Source organism: Bombina bombina, chromosome 11 (genome assembly GCF_027579735.1).
Source record: "Bombina bombina isolate aBomBom1 chromosome 11, aBomBom1.pri, whole genome shotgun sequence".
NCBI lineage: Eukaryota > Metazoa > Chordata > Amphibia > Anura > Bombinatoridae > Bombina > Bombina bombina.
In genome coordinates this window covers 82558432-82576705 of record NC_069509.1, presented here as the reverse complement: position 1 = coordinate 82576705, position 18274 = coordinate 82558432, and the positions used below count along the sequence as shown (strand labels likewise).

General features: G+C 41.1%; 1 protein-coding gene across 8 annotated transcripts in view; it reads left to right on the top strand.

Moving 5' to 3' along the window:
• MPRIP (myosin phosphatase Rho interacting protein) overlaps positions 1–18274 on the top strand; it is a 384980-nt gene that overhangs the window by 289908 nt on the left and 76798 nt on the right. For all 8 annotated transcript variants that reach the window (XM_053694605.1, XM_053694610.1, XM_053694609.1 and 5 more), the window contains exon 12: positions 12450–12539. In XM_053694605.1, coding sequence (XP_053550580.1) covers positions 12450–12539 — 90 coding nt within the window. The remainder of the gene's footprint in view (positions 1–12449; positions 12540–18274) is intronic.

The window sequence follows — 18274 nt, the reverse complement described above, 5'->3', positions numbered from 1 at the left end:
CATACAGGTTCTTTCATTGGAGAGCTGCGCAGTTTTCTTTAGCTAAGATGGCGCGCTTTTTCTTTAGCAGGGGCAGGTCCTGAGAGCTTAGCATTTAGATTTAGATTGGCACGCCTGCGTTTACTTCTGAGAAAGGTTCTTGGTGATGTTACAGATTTCCAGGACTCCTCCGTCAGTTGACTCTCTGTACTCTAAATCAGAAAACGATCTTGACTAGACGAGGGAGGATGGTATATTCCTTGTCGTCTTGATTTACCTTTTTTGTTCGTTTATTTTATAATCTGAGTTCCGGGCTCTATGGGAGATTATGTCGTATAACAGGCAGGACCTGTTTTTGGTTTTCACTCTCCCTTTGCAGCCTGTTTTTCTTTTGGTTCCATACCGTATCGGTTTCTTTTGAACTCTGGATTATTTTAGAAACTCTAACAAGAAAGAAGTTTTGTCGCATTTTCAGTCTGCTTATGCTAGGATTCTAGCTTTTCCTTAGAGGGGTTATTTTAACCTTATTCTCTTTGGCCATATCGGCTCTTTGTGGTGGAGGTCGATCTTAGCAGGAGCCGACGTCAGTGAGATGGTTTGCTTCGTTTACTTTTTAGAGTTAGGTCTCAGTTTCGGGGCTTTGCCTCTAATGGACCTTGTTCAGGAACCGCGGGTGCAGGATCCTTGTGTTCTTCACATCCTGGACCTCCTCTGAGGCTAACTTCGTGGAATTGTTCGCTTAGCCAAGAGAGGTTTTTCTGATGGAGTGTTTTCTCTCGGCTTAGTTTCTTAGGCGGGGTATAGTCGCTCTATCATAAGGGGGTGCGAGGACCTACTTCTTATGGTATGTAGAGCGGGAGGATTCTCCTGGCATAAGGCCAGGTATTTTTCGGATCCTTTTCTCCAGGATGTTCTGGGGAAAGGGGCCCTCTGTAGCTCCCTTTAGAGGATAGTTTTATGGCCCCTATCTATCTTACTGCTCGGGAGGCTTACTAGCTTCCAGATGTCAGTTTTCATTAGTTCAGGCCTGTGTTTAGATTCAGTACTCCTCTCTGGGGTTTGCTTCTTGTTCTAAAGTTTTGCAGATGGCTCCGTTTTGGGCATATGCATGGAGTTGATGTTAAATCTTTCTGTTTGAAAGATTTCTTTTTCTATGGTTATTGCTTCAGCGCTCAGATTTTCTGAGTTTGCTGTCTTGCAAGGGTCAGGACCCTTATCTAGTTTTCATACGGCTAGGGCTATTCCTCTGGGTTAGTTTTTTCCTGCCTATGGTTGTTTCTCAATCTCAACATCTATCATGAGAAATGTGGCTCCTCCCTTGTGTCCTAATCCTCCTCCTTCGAAGGAGGGGTTATTTCCATAACTTGGATGTGGTTCGGGGCCTTAAAGTTCTATCTTCAAGCTACTAGGGAGTTTTTGTCAAACTTCTTCTATGTTGTGTTCTATTCTGAGAAGTGTAAGGGTCAAAAGCTTTGGCCACTTCCTTGTTTTTTTCTGGTGGAGGAGATTGTTCCGCTTAGCTTACAGATTCAGCAGGGTTGCAAGCCTCCTCAGAGGCTTACGGCTCATTCTTATAGAGCTGTGGCTCCCTCTTGGGGTATTGATGAATGAGGCATTTAGCGATAAGAATTGTAGGGATGCTACCTGGTCTTCCTTACAAACATTTTTCTAAATTTTAGAATGGGGTCCGCCTATCTTTTTACCCTCCCGTTCATTCAGTCTCCTCTAGAGAGCTTGGGTATACGTTTCCCACAAGTAAGGAATGAAGCTGTAGACTCTCCTCATATTAAGATGGAAAACATAAATTATGCTTACCTGATAATTTGCTTTCCATCTGTATAAGGAGAGTCCACGGCTCCTGCCCTTTTTCTCCGTTGGGCGGACCAAATTTTTTTGTTTTGTTCTTCTGGCACCATTTATACCCTGATATTTCTCCTACTGTTCCTTGTTCCCTCGGCAGAATGACTGGGGGATGAGGGGAGTTGGGGGAGTTATTTAAGCCTTTGGCTGGGGTGTCTTTGCCTCCTCCTGGTGGCCAGGTTCTGTATTCCCACAAGTTAGGAATGAAGCCGTGGACTCTCCTCATACGGATGGAAAGGAAATTATCAGGTAAGCATAATTTGGTTTTGCACTCTTTTGTCTCTTTAAACTGTGGCTATAGTTATAAATGTATATGTATTTGTGTTAGCATGGCTAAGAGTTCTTATCCTATTCGATGATTTGTTTGATCTCTTCTTATAATGTAACATAGGTAGATAAATGAACTAGCTATACATAAGATGTAGCAGAGATAAATGTTTCGGTGAGTGGAATTTTAATACTTTTCAGATGTCTTTGTACTGTTTATAAGATTTCATATCACATCACTGTAAAATTTCAGAAACAATACACGGAAAGTCCATAGCAGAAAAACATTTGTTGCTTGCAGAGGTTTATTTCTCAAGAAAACATTAAAATACACTATAATTCTGAACCTAAACACTGTTTACCATCCCTTAAAGTGATGGTAAACTCTCCCCTTTTTAAAATCAGATCTGGAATGTAAGCGCTATTTTAGATGGAGTTTTATTCATTATGTGTAATGAAGATGCGCTATAGCTTAGTTATTAATATAGATATGAAATTCAAATACCCCACGTTACACCACCCCACTTTCAAAAGTCCATTTTCCTGTCAGCTAGAATGATTGATTTACTCTCCAATCAATGCCTCCTAGCTACAACAAAAGTGCCATATGGGGAGAGCGCTGATTGGACAACAATTCAATCTGTTAGCTCACAGAAAATGTTACTTTTGAAGTGGGCGGAGGAGCATGCAGTATTTGAATCTTCATATCTATATTAAAAAGCATGTTATACTGCATCTTCATTACAGCTAATGAATTAAACTCCATCTAAAATAGCACTTACATTCCAGATCTGATTTTAAAAAGGGGAGAGTTTACCATCACTTTAAAGATATATTTGTAATATTATTAGTAACGTAAGTGGTGACATCACACGTCTTCATCAGTGTCAATAACATTGCCGGGAGGTGTTGATGAAAGAACACTTTAAATTGTTAACCCCTATGATGACTATTATTTGAAACCTTTCAAATTTTCTGGTTTAAAGTCCCAAAACACTCATGGGTGCCCCTCATTTCCCCCTGTTGGTGCCGCCAGCCACACTGAAAATTTTAGCTTGGTGCGGCTGGATCCTTTTAAACCTTGCGGCTGTGAAATATAAATCCAACCTCTATTGTGGTGTTATGTATAAACACATGCAAATGTATGTGTGTGTATACAAATTGATCTACAAATATACTGTAAGATATCTCATAGGGATTGGGGGGAAAAGTTTGGCTCCTAAAATTATGGGCTGGTTTCTAGATTCTGAACAAATTTGTCAAGCCCTGTTCTAGCTGATCAAATTCTTCTATATATTAAAGAGATGGGGGTTACAGGGATACTTAACCCAATTTTTTTTCTTTCATGATTCAGATAGAGCATGCAATTTTAAGCAACTTTTTAATTTATTCCTATTGACAAATTTTCTTTGTTCTCTTGCAATCTTTATTTTACAAGTGGGAATGTAAAGCTTAGGAGCCTGCCTATTTTAGGTTCAGCACCCTGGATAGTGCTTATTGGTGGCTGCATTTAGCCACTAATAAGCAAGCGTTAACCCAGGTTCTTAACTAAAAATAGGCCGGCTCCTAAGCTTTAAATTCCTACTTTTTAAAAAAAAATTGATCACAGGAATAAAATTGCATGATCTATCTGAATCATGAAAGAAAAAAAATTGGATTTAGTATCCATTTAAAGCGACTTAAAACAGAACTTTTATATCATTCATGATTTAGAAAGAGTATGCAATTTTAAACACCTTTCCAATTTACTTCTATCTAATTTGCTTCAGTCTCTTGCTATTATTTGTTGAAAAGCCTATCTAAATAGGCTCAGTAGCTGCTGATTGTCAGCTGCACATACATGTCTCGTGTGATTGGCTCACCCATGTGCATTGCTATTTCTTCAACAGAGGATAACTGAGGAATGAAGCAGAATTTAAATAGAAGTAAATTTAAAAAAAAACTTTCCATTTTACGTCTGATCAAATTTGCTTTGTTCTTTTTGGTATCCTTTTTTGAATAGTAAATCTAGATAGGCTGATGTAGAACATTGCTAAAAACATTGTTGCAAGAACTGCTCCCAGATGGTTAAAGGCGCATGCACACTCACCTAGATTCACTCTTCAACAAAGGATACCAAAAAAACTAAACACAATTAAATTGGAAATTTGTTTCAGATTTCATAATCTAATTAATTTGTTTATTTTCTTAAATTTAATAACCCTTTAAAGAGTCATTCTAAGGTGATAAAATGTTTCTCCAACATAGGTGTGTCCGGTCCACGGCGTCATCCTTACTTGTGGGATATTCTCTTCCCCAACAGGAAATGGCAAAGAGCCCAGCAAAGCTGGTCACATGATCCCTCCTAGGCTCCGCCTACCCCAGTCATTCTCTTTGCCGTTGTACAGGCAACATCTCCACGGAGATGGCTTAGAGTTTTTTAGTGTTTAACTGTAGTTTTTATTATTCAATCAAGAGTTTGTTATTTTGAAATAGTGCTGGTATGTACTATTTACTCAGAAACAGAAAAGAGATGAAGATTTCTGTTTGTATGAGGAAAATGATTTTAGCAACCGTAACTAAAATCCATGGCTGTTCCACACAGGACTGTTGAGAGCAATTAACTTCAGTTGGGGGAACAGTGTGCAGTCTCTTGCTGCTTGAGGTATGACACATTCTAACAAGACGATGTAATGCTGGAAGCTGTCATTTTCCCTATGGGATCCGGTAAGCCATGTTTATTACGATCATAAATAAGGGCTTCACAAGGGCTTATTAAGACTGTAGACTTTTTCTGGGCTAAATCGATTCATTATTAACACATATTTAGCCTTGAGGAATCATTTTATCTGGGTATTTTGATATAATAATATCGGCAGGCACTGTATTAGACACCTTATTCCTTAGGGGCTTTCCCAAAGCATAAGCAGAGCCTCATTTTCGCGCCGGTGTGGCGCACTTGTTTTTGAGAGGCATGGCATGCAGTCGCATGTGAGAGGAGCTCTGATACTTAGAAAAGACTTTCTGAAGGCGTCATTTGGTATCGTATTCCCCTTTGGGCTTGGTTGGGTCTCAGCAAAGCAGATACCAGGGACTGTAAAGGGGTTAAAGTTTAAAACGGCTCCGGTTCCGTTATTTTAAGGGTTAAAGCTTCCAAATTTGGTGTGCAATACTTTTAAGGCTTTAAGACACTGTGGTGAAAATTTGATAAATTTTGAACAATTCCTTCATGTTTTTTCGCAATTGCAGTAATAAAGTGTGTTCAGTTTAAAATTTAAAGTGACAGTAACGGTTTTATTTTAAAACGTTTTTGTACTTTGTTATCAAGTTTATGCCTGTTTAACATGTCTGAACTACCAGATAGACTGTGTTCTGAATGTGGGGAAGCCAGAATTCCTATTCATTTAAATAAATGTGATTTATGTGATAATGACAATGATGCCCAAGATGATTCCTCAAGTGAGGGGAGTAAGCATGGTACTGCATCATTCCCTCCTTCGTCTACACGAGTCTTGCCCACTCAGGAGGCCCCTAGTACATCTAGCGCGCCAATACTCCTTACTATGCAACAATTAACGGCTGTAATGGATAATTCTGTCAAAAACATTTTAGCCAAAATAAACACTTGTCAGCGTAAGCGCGGCTGCTCTGTTTTAGATACTGAAGAGCATGACGACGCTGATATTAATATCTCTGAAGGGCCCCTAACCCAGTCTGATGGGGCCAGGGAGGTTTTGTCTGAGGGAGAAATTACTGATTCAGGGAACATTTCTCAACAGGCTGAACCTGATGTGATTGCATTTAAATTTAAGTTGGAACATCTCCGCATTCTGCTTAAGGAGGTATTATCCACTCTGGATGATTGTGACAAGTTGGTCATCCCAGAGAAACTATGTAAAATGGACAAGTTCCTAGAGGTGCCGGGGCTCCCAGAAGCTTTTCCTATACCCAAGCGGGTGGCGGACATTGTTAATAAAGAATGGGAGAGGCCAGGTATTCCTTTCGTCCCTCCCCCCATATTTAAAAAATTGTTTCCTATGGTCGACCCCAGAAAGGACTTATGGCAGACAGTCCCCAAGGTCGAGGGAGCGGTTTCCACTTTAAACAAACGCACCACTATACCCATAGAGGATAGTTGTGCTTTCAAAGATCCTATGGATAAAAAATTAGAAGGTTTGCTTAAAAAGATGTTTGTTCAGCAGGGTTACCTTCTACAACCAATTTCATGCATTGTCCCTGTCGCTACAGCCGCATGTTTCTGGTTCGATGAGCTGATAAAGGCGGTCGATAGTGATTCTCCTCCTTATGAGGAGATTATGGACAGAATCAATGCTCTCAAATTGGCTAATTCTTTCACCCTCGACGCCACTTTGCAATTGGCTAGGTTAGCGGCTAAGAATTCTGGGTTTGCTATTGTGGCGCGCAGAGCGCTTTGGTTGAAATCTTGGTCGGCTGATGCGTCTTCCAAGAACAAGCTACTTAACATTCCTTTCAAGGGGAAAACGCTGTTTGGCCCTGACTTGAAAGAGATTATCTCTGATATCACTGGGGGTAAGGGCCACGCCCTTCCTCAGGATCGGCCTTTCAAGGCAAAAAATAAACCTAATTTTCGTCCCTTTCGTAGAAACGGACCAGCCCAAGGTGCTACGTCCTCTAAGCAAGAGGGTAATACTTCTCAAGCCAAGCCAGCTTGGAGACCAATGCAAGGCTGGAACAAAGGAAAGCAGGCCAAGAAACCTGCCACTGCTACCAAGACTGCATGAAATGTTGGCCCCCGATCCGGGACCGGATCTGGTGGGGGGCAGACTCTCTCTCTTCGCTCAGGCTTGGGCAAGAGATGTTCTGGATCCTTGGGCGCTAGAAATAGTCTCCCAAGGTTATCTTCTGGAATTCAAGGGACTTCCCCCAAGGGGGAGGTTCCACAGGTCTCAGTTGTCTTCAGACCACATAAAAAGACAGGCATTCTTACATTGTGTAGAAGACCTGTTAAAAATGGGAGTGATTCATCCTGTTCCATTAAGAGAACAAGGGATGGGGTTCTACTCCAATCTGTTCATAGTTCCCAAAAAAGAGGGAACGTTCAGACCAATCTTAGATCTCAAGATCTTAAACAAGTTTCTCAAGGTTCCATCGTTCAAGATGGAAACCATTCGAACTATTCTTCCTTCCATCCAGGAAGGTCAATTCATGACCACGGTGGATTTAAAGGATGCGTATCTACATATTCCTATCCACAAGGAACATCATCGGTTCCTAAGGTTCGCATTCCTGGACAAACATTACCAGTTCGTGGCGCTTCCTTTCGGATTAGCCACTGCTCCAAGGATTTTCACAAAGGTACTAGGGTCCCTTCTAGCTGTGCTAAGACCAAGGGGCATTGCTGTAGTACCTTACTTGGACGACATTTTGATTCAAGCGTCGTCCCTTCCTCAAGCAAAGGCTCACACGGACATCGTCCTGGCCTTTCTCAGATCTCACGGATGGAAAGTGAACGTGGAAAAGAGTTCTCTATCCCCGTCAACAAGGGTTCCCTTCTTGGGAACAATTATAGACTCCTTAGAAATGAGGATTTTTCTAACAGAGGCCAGAAAAACAAAACTTCTAGACTCTTGTCGGATACTTCATTCCGTTCCTCTTCCTTCCATAGCTCAGTGCATGGAAGTGATCGGGTTGATGGTAGCGGCAATGGACATAGTTCCTTTTGCGCGCATTCATCTAAGACCATTACAACTGTGCATGCTCAGTCAGTGGAATGGGGACTATACAGACTTGTCTCCGAAGATACAAGTAAATCAGAGGACCAGAGACTCACTCCGTTGGTGGCTGTCCCTGGACAACCTGTCACAAGGGATGACATTCCGCAGACCAGAGTGGGTCATTGTCACGACCGACGCCAGTCTGATGGGCTGGGGCGCGGTCTGGGGATCCCTGAAAGCTCAGGGTCTTTGGTCTCGGGAAGAATCTCTTCTACCGATAAATATTCTGGAACTGAGAGCGATATTCAATGCTCTCAAGGCTTGGCCTCAGCTAGCGAGGGCCAAGTTCATACGGTTTCAATCAGACAACATGACAACTGTTGCGTACATCAACCATCAGGGGGGAACAAGGAGTTCCCTAGCGATGGAAGAAGTGACCAAAATCATTCTATGGGCGGAGTCTCACTCCTGCCACCTGTCTGCTATCCACATCCCAGGAGTGGAAAATTGGGAAGCGGATTTTCTGAGTCGTCAGACATTGCATCCGGGGGAGTGGGAACTCCATCCGGAAATCTTTGCCCAAGTCACTCAGCTGTGGGGCATTCCAGACATGGATCTGATGGCCTCTCGTCAGAACTTCAAAGTTCCTTGCTACGGGTCCAGATCCAGGGATCCCAAGGCGGCTCTAGTGGATGCACTAGTAGCACCTTGGACCTTCAAACTAGCTTATGTGTTCCCGCCCTTTCCTCTCATCCCCAGGCTGGTAGCCAGGATCAATCAGGAGAGGGCGTCGGTGATCTTGATAGCTCCTGCGTGGCCACGCAGGACTTGGTATGCAGATCTGGTAATTATGTCATCGGCTCCACCTTGGAAGCTACCTTTGAGACGAGACCTTCTTGCTCAGGGTCCGTTCGAACATCCGAATCTGGTTTCACTCCAGCTGACTGCTTGGAGATTGAACGCTTGATTTTATCGAAGCGAGGGTTCTCAGATTCTGTTATCGATACTCTTGTTCAGGCCAGAAAGCCTGTAACTAGAAAGATTTACCACAAAATTTGGAAAAAATATATCTGTTGGTGTGAATCTAAAGGATTCCCTTGGGACAAGGTTAAGATTCCTAGGATCCTATCCTTCCTTCAAGAAGGATTGGAAAAAGGATTATCTGCAAGTTCCCTGAAGGGACAGATTTCTGCCTTGTCGGTGTTACTTCACAAAAAACTGGCTGCTGTGCCAGATGTTCAAGCTTTTGTTCAGGCTCTGGTTAGAATTAAGCCTGTTTACAAACCTTTGACTCCTCCTTGGAGTCTCAATTTAGTTCTTTCAGTTCTTCAGGGGGTTCCGTTTGAACCCTTGCATTCCGTTGATATTAAATTATTATCTTGGAAAGTTTTGTTTTTAGTTGCAATTTCTTCTGCCAGAAGAGTTTCAGAATTATCTGCTCTGCAGTGTTCTCCTCCTTATCTGGTGTTCCATGCAGATAAGGTGGTTTTACGTACTAAACCTGGTTTTCTTCCAAAAGTTGTTTCTAACAAAAACATTAACCAGGAGATTATCGTACCTTCTCTGTGTCCGAAACCAGTTTCAAAGAAGGAACGTTTGTTGCACAATTTGGATGTTGTTCGCGCTCTAAAATTCTATTTAGATGCTACAAAAGATTTTAGACAAACATCTTCCTTGTTTGTTGTTTATTCCGGTAAAAGGAGAGGTCAAAAAGCAACTTCTACCTCTCTCTCTTTTTGGATTAAAAGCATCATCAGATTGGCTTACGAGACTGCCGGACGGCAGCCTCCCGAAAGAATCACAGCTCATTCCACTAGGGCTGTGGCTTCCACATGGGCCTTCAAGAACGAGGCTTCTGTTGATCAGATATGTAGGGCAGCGACTTGGTCTTCACTGCACACTTTTACCAAATTTTACAAGTTTGATACTTTTGCTTCTTCTGAGACTATTTTTGGGAGAAAGGTTTTGCAAGCCGTGGTGCCTTCCATTTAGGTGACCTGATTTGCTCCCTCCCTTCATCCGTGTCCTAAAGCTTTGGTATTGGTTCCCACAAGTAAGGATGACGCCGTGGACCGGACACACCTATGTTGGAGAAAACAGAATTTATGTTTACCTGATAAATTACTTTCTCCAACGGTGTGTCCGGTCCACGGCCCGCCCTGGTTTTTTAATCAGGTCTGATAATTTATTTTCTTTAACTACAGTCACCACGGTACCATATGGTTTCTCCTATGCAAATATTCCTCCTTAACGTCGGTCGAATGACTGGGGTAGGCGGAGCCTAGGAGGGATCATGTGACCAGCTTTGCTGGGCTCTTTGCCATTTCCTGTTGGGGAAGAGAATATCCCACAAGTAAGGATGACGCCGTGGACCGGACACACCGTTGGAGAAAGTAATTTATCAGGTAAACATAAATTCTGTTTTTTGTTTTTTTTAATTTTTTTATTGAGGAATACAATAAAACAGTACAGAAGCATAGTAACCACATACATAGGCCCTTAACCCGTAAGGGCAATTGTCAAAAGTATATAACACTGCCAATACAGTAAGCATAATATGCCATATTTTGAATCGTTAATAAAAACTTACATTTCAAAAACAATGGGTGTTATAGAACAAATAGTCAAAGATAATGTATAAAATTGTGATGCTTCCTGTGTGGTTAAAAAACAGAATAAGTGGCCTCAAGTTTTTTAAATAAGCATTCTATAGGGCCCTTTTTGGGTCCTCCAGACTATAAACATATACATATATTATAGAAAAGTTTATCAACCATAACTATAATGAAGGACTCTTATGTAGTTTTTAGGGGGTCATCGATGGGATCTGTGTCCCTTAGCTTAATAAATAAGCTCCAAAAGGGGGGGCGGAGCCTAGTAATATAGAAACAAACTAAAAGCAAAAAGTATAATATAGTAGAATTTGACTTGGACTAGTACTAGGAGTGTATGTGGGGCTGGGCGGATTTCTCTAATCTTAACATATAGAAATTACCAGCAGCAAAAAAGTTATAGAGGATCAGCTGCCCCGGCCGTCGACAGCTTCATAGTTAGCAATATGGAATCATCTTTGCTGCAAAATTGTTGTGCCTACTGGTTAAGTCTTGGGTTTTTATGTACTATTGATTAACTTCAGTGCAGTAACAGAACACACTACCTGAGTATGGGCCCTATACCCAAGCAGCATGCCAGCCACAATGCGTAGGTAATATTTAACAGAAATCATCTAGTGTACTGACTTAGGGCTAAGTGTTGCCAGATACAGAAAACAATAAAGCAGTACAAGAAACTGCACACGTTACACTGCAGTAATTGCTGTGGACCTGGATAATTAAGCTTATGTAACATACACATTCTCATATAGCTGTGCTATACCCCTGACCAAATTTAGGTAATTAAATCTTCTAGACATTGTCGTGTCGCACCAAACATTGTACATCTAACAAGAGCAGGTATATGGTTGCAAATTAATAGAGCAAAATACAATACGATAGGGCTATAACATATCATAGTCTGACCATGTAGTGTCGTCCTAATAACAGAAGGTTTGGGAGATGATGCTTATGTCAGTGTGCCATACCCTAAATACAGTGAATAGTATAAAACATGCTATCTCCAGGACTATAATAACGCCTCTAACATTGAGTATCACACGTTAACCCAGATGTATAAAACTATATCAGAAGCGTTAAGTCATTCTATGGCTATAAACCAATGCTAAGAGTATATTCACATATACCAAGTAAATCTCTGTGTATTACAGCTAAAATGAGAAAGCTAAACAATCGTATATGTATGTATATATATATATATATATATATATATATATATATATATATATATATATATATATATATATATATATATGATACATACCAATACTAGGATAAACAGTAACAGTATAGCATTGGTAAAGATAATACATAAATAGGGAAGAACTTTCCATTGCTTAACATGTATCGTCTAGGTTAACGTAAGACTACCAACCTGTAAACAGACAAAGGGAAATGCACAAATCTTAATCTGCATCAACCTATAGGTGATAAAATGTTTTATTAGTGCATTTTATTTTATTTGCCCATGCAGAGGGCTTAAAGCGATAGGAAATGCAAAATTAAACTGGCACAATTCAGGTAGAGCATACAATTTTAACTTCACTTCTATTTTCGAATGTTCTTCTTTCCCTTGGTATCCCTTGTTAAAAAAAGAATATGCCCATATCCTGCACTATTGGAAGCCAGTTGCTGATTGGCACCTGCACATATCTCTTGTGATTGGCTAACTAGATGTGTTCAGCTCGCTGCCAGTACTGCAATGCTGTTCCTTCAGCAAAGAACAACAATATAATGAATTAAATTTGATAATAGAAGTAAATTGTTTAAAATTGTATGTTCTATCAAAATCATGAAAGAAAATTTGGGGCTTTCCTGTCCCTTTAAATACATTGTCAACTGGGGATCAAATTAAAAGCAGTGTGTCACTGGCTGTATCATCGTAGTTAACATAGTGGGGCTGTTCCAGGTGTGTACTGCTTTTAAACTAGTTATACACAGTAAAAAAGGTATTTATTTGTTTTTAATGACGTTTTCTAATAAAAGTATATTTTCAGACTACTATAAACGCTGTCTGATGCTGGGTCAACTAACCAGTATCTCACTCTGTTTTTAGGCCGCCGATTTGGATGGAGAAATAAGTTTATCAACCTGTTATGATGTCACGGAACATCCGGTCCAGAGAAATTATGGCTTCCAAATTCATGTAAGGGGCAATAAAAATGTGGTCTAATGTTTTATAATATTAGCAAATGTACAATTATTTATTTGATCTTTTAGTTGTAGTTCAATACATATGTACTTGCTAAAAAAATATCTGATAGGCACATTTAGCTGGAATAAATGACGTGTGTGCCAAAAGAAAATATTTATAACTCACTGTTGTCAACAGAAGTTATGACGAGTAAAAATAATGAGCAGGAAACAAACTGCGCACAATAGACTATTGTATAGCGCATCTGTACAACCTTCCACAGAAAACCACAACCACCAGTATTTTCCACTGGAGCTGAGGACTCTGGGTAAGAATATGCGAACAAGGTGGTCAGTGCCTTAGCTTTTTTTTTGCTTTGAAGATCTGTTTTAAACACTGATTCCCTTATGCCAGTGCAATCCTGCTCTAGACCAGTGCTTCTTAAACTGGGGTTGAGACCCTCAGGGGGTCCCTTAAAAATGTTTGGGGGTTCCCCATTAGTTTCAATAATGTACAGTATTTGTGCTTGTGTGTATGTTGCGAGTGCTTGTATATGTTTTTGCTTGTGTGTGTGTGTATGTTGTGAGTGCTTGTATATGTTTGTGCTTGTGTGTGTCTGTGTATGTTTAGTGCTTGTGTATGTTGAGTACTTTTGTATGTATGGGGTGTGTGTATGTTGTGAGTGTGTTGCAAATACTTTTGTATGTATAGTGTTTGTATGTTGGGAGTACTTGTGTATTTATGGTGCGTGTTGTGTATGTTGTGAGTGCTTGTGTGTGTATGTTGTGAGTACTTGTGTATTTATGGTGCGTGTGTATGTTGGGAGTGCTTGTGTGTGTATGTTGTGAGTACTTGTGTATTTATGGTGTGTGTATGTTGTGAGTACTTGTGTATTTATGGTGCGTGTTTGTGTATGTTGTGAGTGCTTGCGTGTGTTTGTTATGAGTACTTGTGTATTTATGGTGCATGTTTGTGTATGTTGTGAGTGCTTGCGTGTGTTTATGTTGTGAGTACTTGTGTATTTATGGTGCGTGTTTGTGTATGTTGCGAGTGCTTGCGTGTGTTTATGTTGTGAGTACTTGTGTATTTATGGTGCGTGTTTGTGTATGTTGTGAGTGCTTGCGTGTGTTTGTTATGAGTACTTGTGTATTTATGGTGCGTGTTTGTGTATGTGGTGAGTACTTGTGTATTTATGGTGTGTGTGTGTGTATGTTGTGAGTGCTTGCGTGTGTTTGTTATGAGTACTTGTGTATTTATGGTGCGTGTTTGTGTATGTGGTGAGTACTTGTGTATTTATGGTGTGTGTGTGTGTATGTTGTGAGTGCTTGCGTGTGTGTGTATGTGGTGAGTACTTGTGTATTTATGGTGCGTGTTTGTGTATGTTGTGTGCTTGCGTGTGTGTATTTTGTGAGTACTTGTGTATTTATGGTGCATGTTTGTGTATGTTGTGTGCTTGCGTGTGTGTATTTTGTGAGTACTTGTGTATTTATGGTGCGTGTTTGTGTATGTTGTGTGCTTGCGTGTGTGTATTTTGTGAGTACTTGTGTATTTATGGTGCGTGTTTGTGTATGTTGTGTGCTTGCGTGTGTGTATTTTGTGAGTACTTGTGTATTTATGGTGCGTGTTTGTGTATGTTGTGAGTACTTGTGAGTACTTATCAGTGTTTTACATCAGAAACACAGACATTGTATTTTAACTGAGTTCACAGCAGCTTATTTGATTCTAGGCATGCTCCAGCAGACAATGACTTTTGAAGTCTGCATTCTACCATATCAATGGTGGATATAGATGCAGCCATAAAAGCAATTGTGTGGGGGGAGTTAGAGCTGTACAATTCGGACACTTAAAAGAAAGGTTAATGGCGAGGCACTGCAGTATAAATTTGCAGGTAAAGTAATTAAAGTACATATTATATTTTGTCTCTAGCCCAACTTGTTTTATGTCCCTTTAATGTGAGGTAGGCACATAGCTAATTTGTACCTCTTTAAATGCATGGGTGTTGATTGCTATATATGGGGAGAAGCCTACATGAAAGTTAGACTAAATATTAGTGATTAGCAATGGTTAATAATCCCCTCACTTGTGGTAATTTGATGTATTAAAAAAATGTATACCCATCTAACAAGGGCTTTTCTTCTGTTATGTGTGATCAGTCCACGGGTCATCATTACTTCTGGGATATAACTCCTCCCCAACAGGAAATGCAAGAGGATTCACCCAGCAGAGCTGCATATAGCTCCTCCCCTCTACGTCAGTCCCAGTCATTCTCTTGCACCCAACGACTAGATAGGATGTGTGAGAGGACTATGGTGATTATACTTAGTTTTTATGACTTCAATCAAAAGTTTGTTATTTTAAAATAGCACCGGAGCGTGTTATTACTTCTCTGGCAGAGTTTGAGGAAGAATCTGTCAGAGTTTTTTACTATGATTTTAACCGGAGTAGTTAAGATCATATTGCTGTTCTCGGCCATCTGAGGGAGGTAAAGGCTTCAGATCAGGGGACAGCGGGCAGATGAATCTGCATTGAGGTATGTAGCAGTTTTTATTTTCTGAATGGAATTGATGAGAAAATCCTGCCATACCGTTAAAATGACATGTATGTATACACTTCAGTATTCTGGGGATGGTATTTCACCGGAACTACTCTGTTAAAGGTCACTAATCCTTTTTAATAACTATTTATCATGTTAAACGTTTTTGCTGGAATGTAGAATCGTTTACATTGCTGAGGTACTGTGTGAATAAATATTTGGGCATTATTTTCCACTTGGCAGTTTTTTTGCTTTAATTGTGACAGTTTCGTTTCTCTTCACTGCTGTGTGGGAGAGGGAGGGGCCGTTTTTGGCGCTCTTTGCTACGCATCAAAAAATACCAGTCAGTTACTTTTATATTTCCTGCATGATCCGGTTCATCTCTGATAGATCTCAGGGGTCTTCAAACTTCTTTGAAGGGAGGTAAATTCTCTCAGCAGAGCTGTGAGAATTCTTATAGTGACTGTGAATAAAAACGTTGCTTTGTATTTTTTATGTCAAATTTAATTATTGTTATTTTACTAATGGGAACAAACCTTTGCTAAAAGTTTTGTTGTTTTAAAGTTTGATGCTATAACTGTTTTTCAGTTCATTATTTCAACTGTCATTTAATCGTTAGTACCTCTTTGAGGCACAGTACGTTTTTTGCTAAAAAAGATTATAACCAAGTTGTAAGTTTTTTGCTAGTGTGTTAAACATGTCTGACTCAGAGGAAGATATCTGTGTAATTTGTTCCAATGCCAAGGTGGAGCCCAATAGAAATTTATGTACTAACTGTATTGATGCTACTTTAAATAAAAGTCAATCTGTACAATGTGAACAAATTTCACCAAACAGCGAGGGGAGAGTTATGCCGACTAACTCGCCTCACGCGGCAGTACCTGCATCTCCCGCCCGGGAGGGTGCGTGATATTTTGGCGCCTGGAGTACATCTGGGCGGCCATTACAGATAACATTACAAGGATATGGGCTACTGTTATGACTGAAGTTTTTGTCTAAATTACCAGAACTAAGAGGCAAGCGTGATCACTCTGGGGTGAGAACAGAGTGCGCTGACAAGTGCTAGGGCCATGTCTGATACTGCGTCACAGCTCGCAGAGCATGAGGACGGAGAGCTTCATGTCTGTGGGTGACGGTTCTGATCCAAACAGATTGGACTCAGATATTTCAAATTTTAATTTTAAATTGGAGAACCTCCGTGTATTACTAGGGGAGGTCTTAGCAGCTCTCAACGATTGTAACACCGTTGCAATACCAGGAGAAACTGTGTAGGGTTGGATAAATACTTTGCGGGTACCGGCGAGTACTGACGTTTTTCCTATACCTAAGAGACTAACTGAAATTGTTACTAAGGAGTGGGATAGACCCGGTGTGCCGTTCTCACCCCCTCCAATATTTAGAAAGATGTTTCAATAGACGCCACCACTCGGACTTATGGCAAACGGTCCCCAAGGTGGAGGGAGCAGTTTCTACTTTAGCTAAGGCGTACCACTATCCCGGTGGGAGGATAGCTGTGCTTTCTCAGATCCAATGGATAAAAAATTAGAGGGTTACCTTAAGAAAATGTTTGTTCAACAAGGTTTATATTACAACCCCTTGCATGTATCGCGCCGATTACGGCTGCGGCAGCATTTTGGATTGCGTCGCTTGAAGAGAACCTTAGTTCATCTACGCTAGACGACATTACGGACAGGCTTAGAGTCCTTAAACTAGCTAATTCCTTCATTTCGGAGGGCCGTAGTACATTTAACCAAACTTACGGCTAAGAACTCAGGATTCGCCATACAGGCACGTAGGGCGCTGTGGCTAAAATCCTGGTCAGCCGATGTTACTTCTAAGTCCAAATTACTTAATATTACCTTTCAAGGGGCAGTCTTTATTTGGGCCCGGTTTGAAAGAGATTAACGCTGACATTACAGGAGGTAAGGGCACGCCCTACCTCAAGACAAAGCCAAAGCTAAGGCTAGACAGTCTAATTTTCGTCCCTTTCGGAACTTCAAAACAGGAGCAGCATCAACCTCCACTGCACCAAAACAGGAAGGAGCTGTTTGCTCGTTACAGGCAAGGCTGGAAGCCTAACCAGTCCTGGAACAAGAGCAAGCAGGCCAGGGAAACCTGCTGCTGCCCAAAGACAGCATGAACCGAGAGCCCCCGATCCGGGACCGATCTAGTGGGGGGCAGGACTCTCTCTCTTCGCCCAGGCCTGGGCAAGAGATGTTCAGGATCCCTGGGCACTAGGAGATCATATCTCAGGGATACCTTCTAGACTTCAAATTATCTCCCCAAGAGGGAGATTTCATCTGTCAAGGTTGTCAATAAACCAGATAAAGAAAGGAAGCGGTTTCTACGCTGCGTACAAGATCTGTTAATAATGGGAGTGATCCATCCGGTTCGCGGTCGGAACAAGGACAAGGGTTCTACTCAAACCTGTTTTGTGGTTCCCAAAAAAGAGGGAACTTTCAGGCAATCTTAGATTTAAAGATTCTAAACTAATTCCTAAGAGTTCCATCGGTTCAAAATGGAAACTATTCGGACAATCTTTCCCATGATCCAAGAGGGTCAGTACATGACCACAGTGGATTTAAAGGATGCTTACCTTCACATACCGATCCACAAAGATCATCACCGTATCTAAGGTTTGCCTTCTTAGACGAGGCACTACCAGTTTGTAGCTCTTCCATTCGGATTGGCTACGGCTCCAAGAATCTTCACAAAGTTCTGGGTGCCCTTCTGGCGGTACTAAGACGAGCGAGGGATTTCGGTAGCTCCATATCTAGACGACATTCTAATACAAGCTTCAAGCTTTCAAACTGCCAAGTCTCATACAGAGTTAGTTCTGGCTTTCTAAGGTCGCATGGATGGAAAGGTGAACGAAAAGAAGAGTTCTCTTTTTCCTCTCACAAGAGTTCCATTCTTGGGGACTCTTATAGATTCTGTAGAAATGAAGATTTACCTGACAGAGGGACAGGTTAACAAAGCTTCAAAATGCATGCCGTGTCCTTCATTCCATTCAACACCCGTCAGTAGCTCAATGCCATGGAGGTGATGGCTTAATGGTAGCGGCAATGGGACATAGTACCTTTTGCACGCCTACACCTCAGACCTCTGCAATTATGCATGCTAAGTCAGTGGAATGGGGATTACTCAGATTTGTCCCCTACTCTGAATCTGAATCAAGAGACCAGAAATTCTCTTCTATGGTGGCTTCATCGGC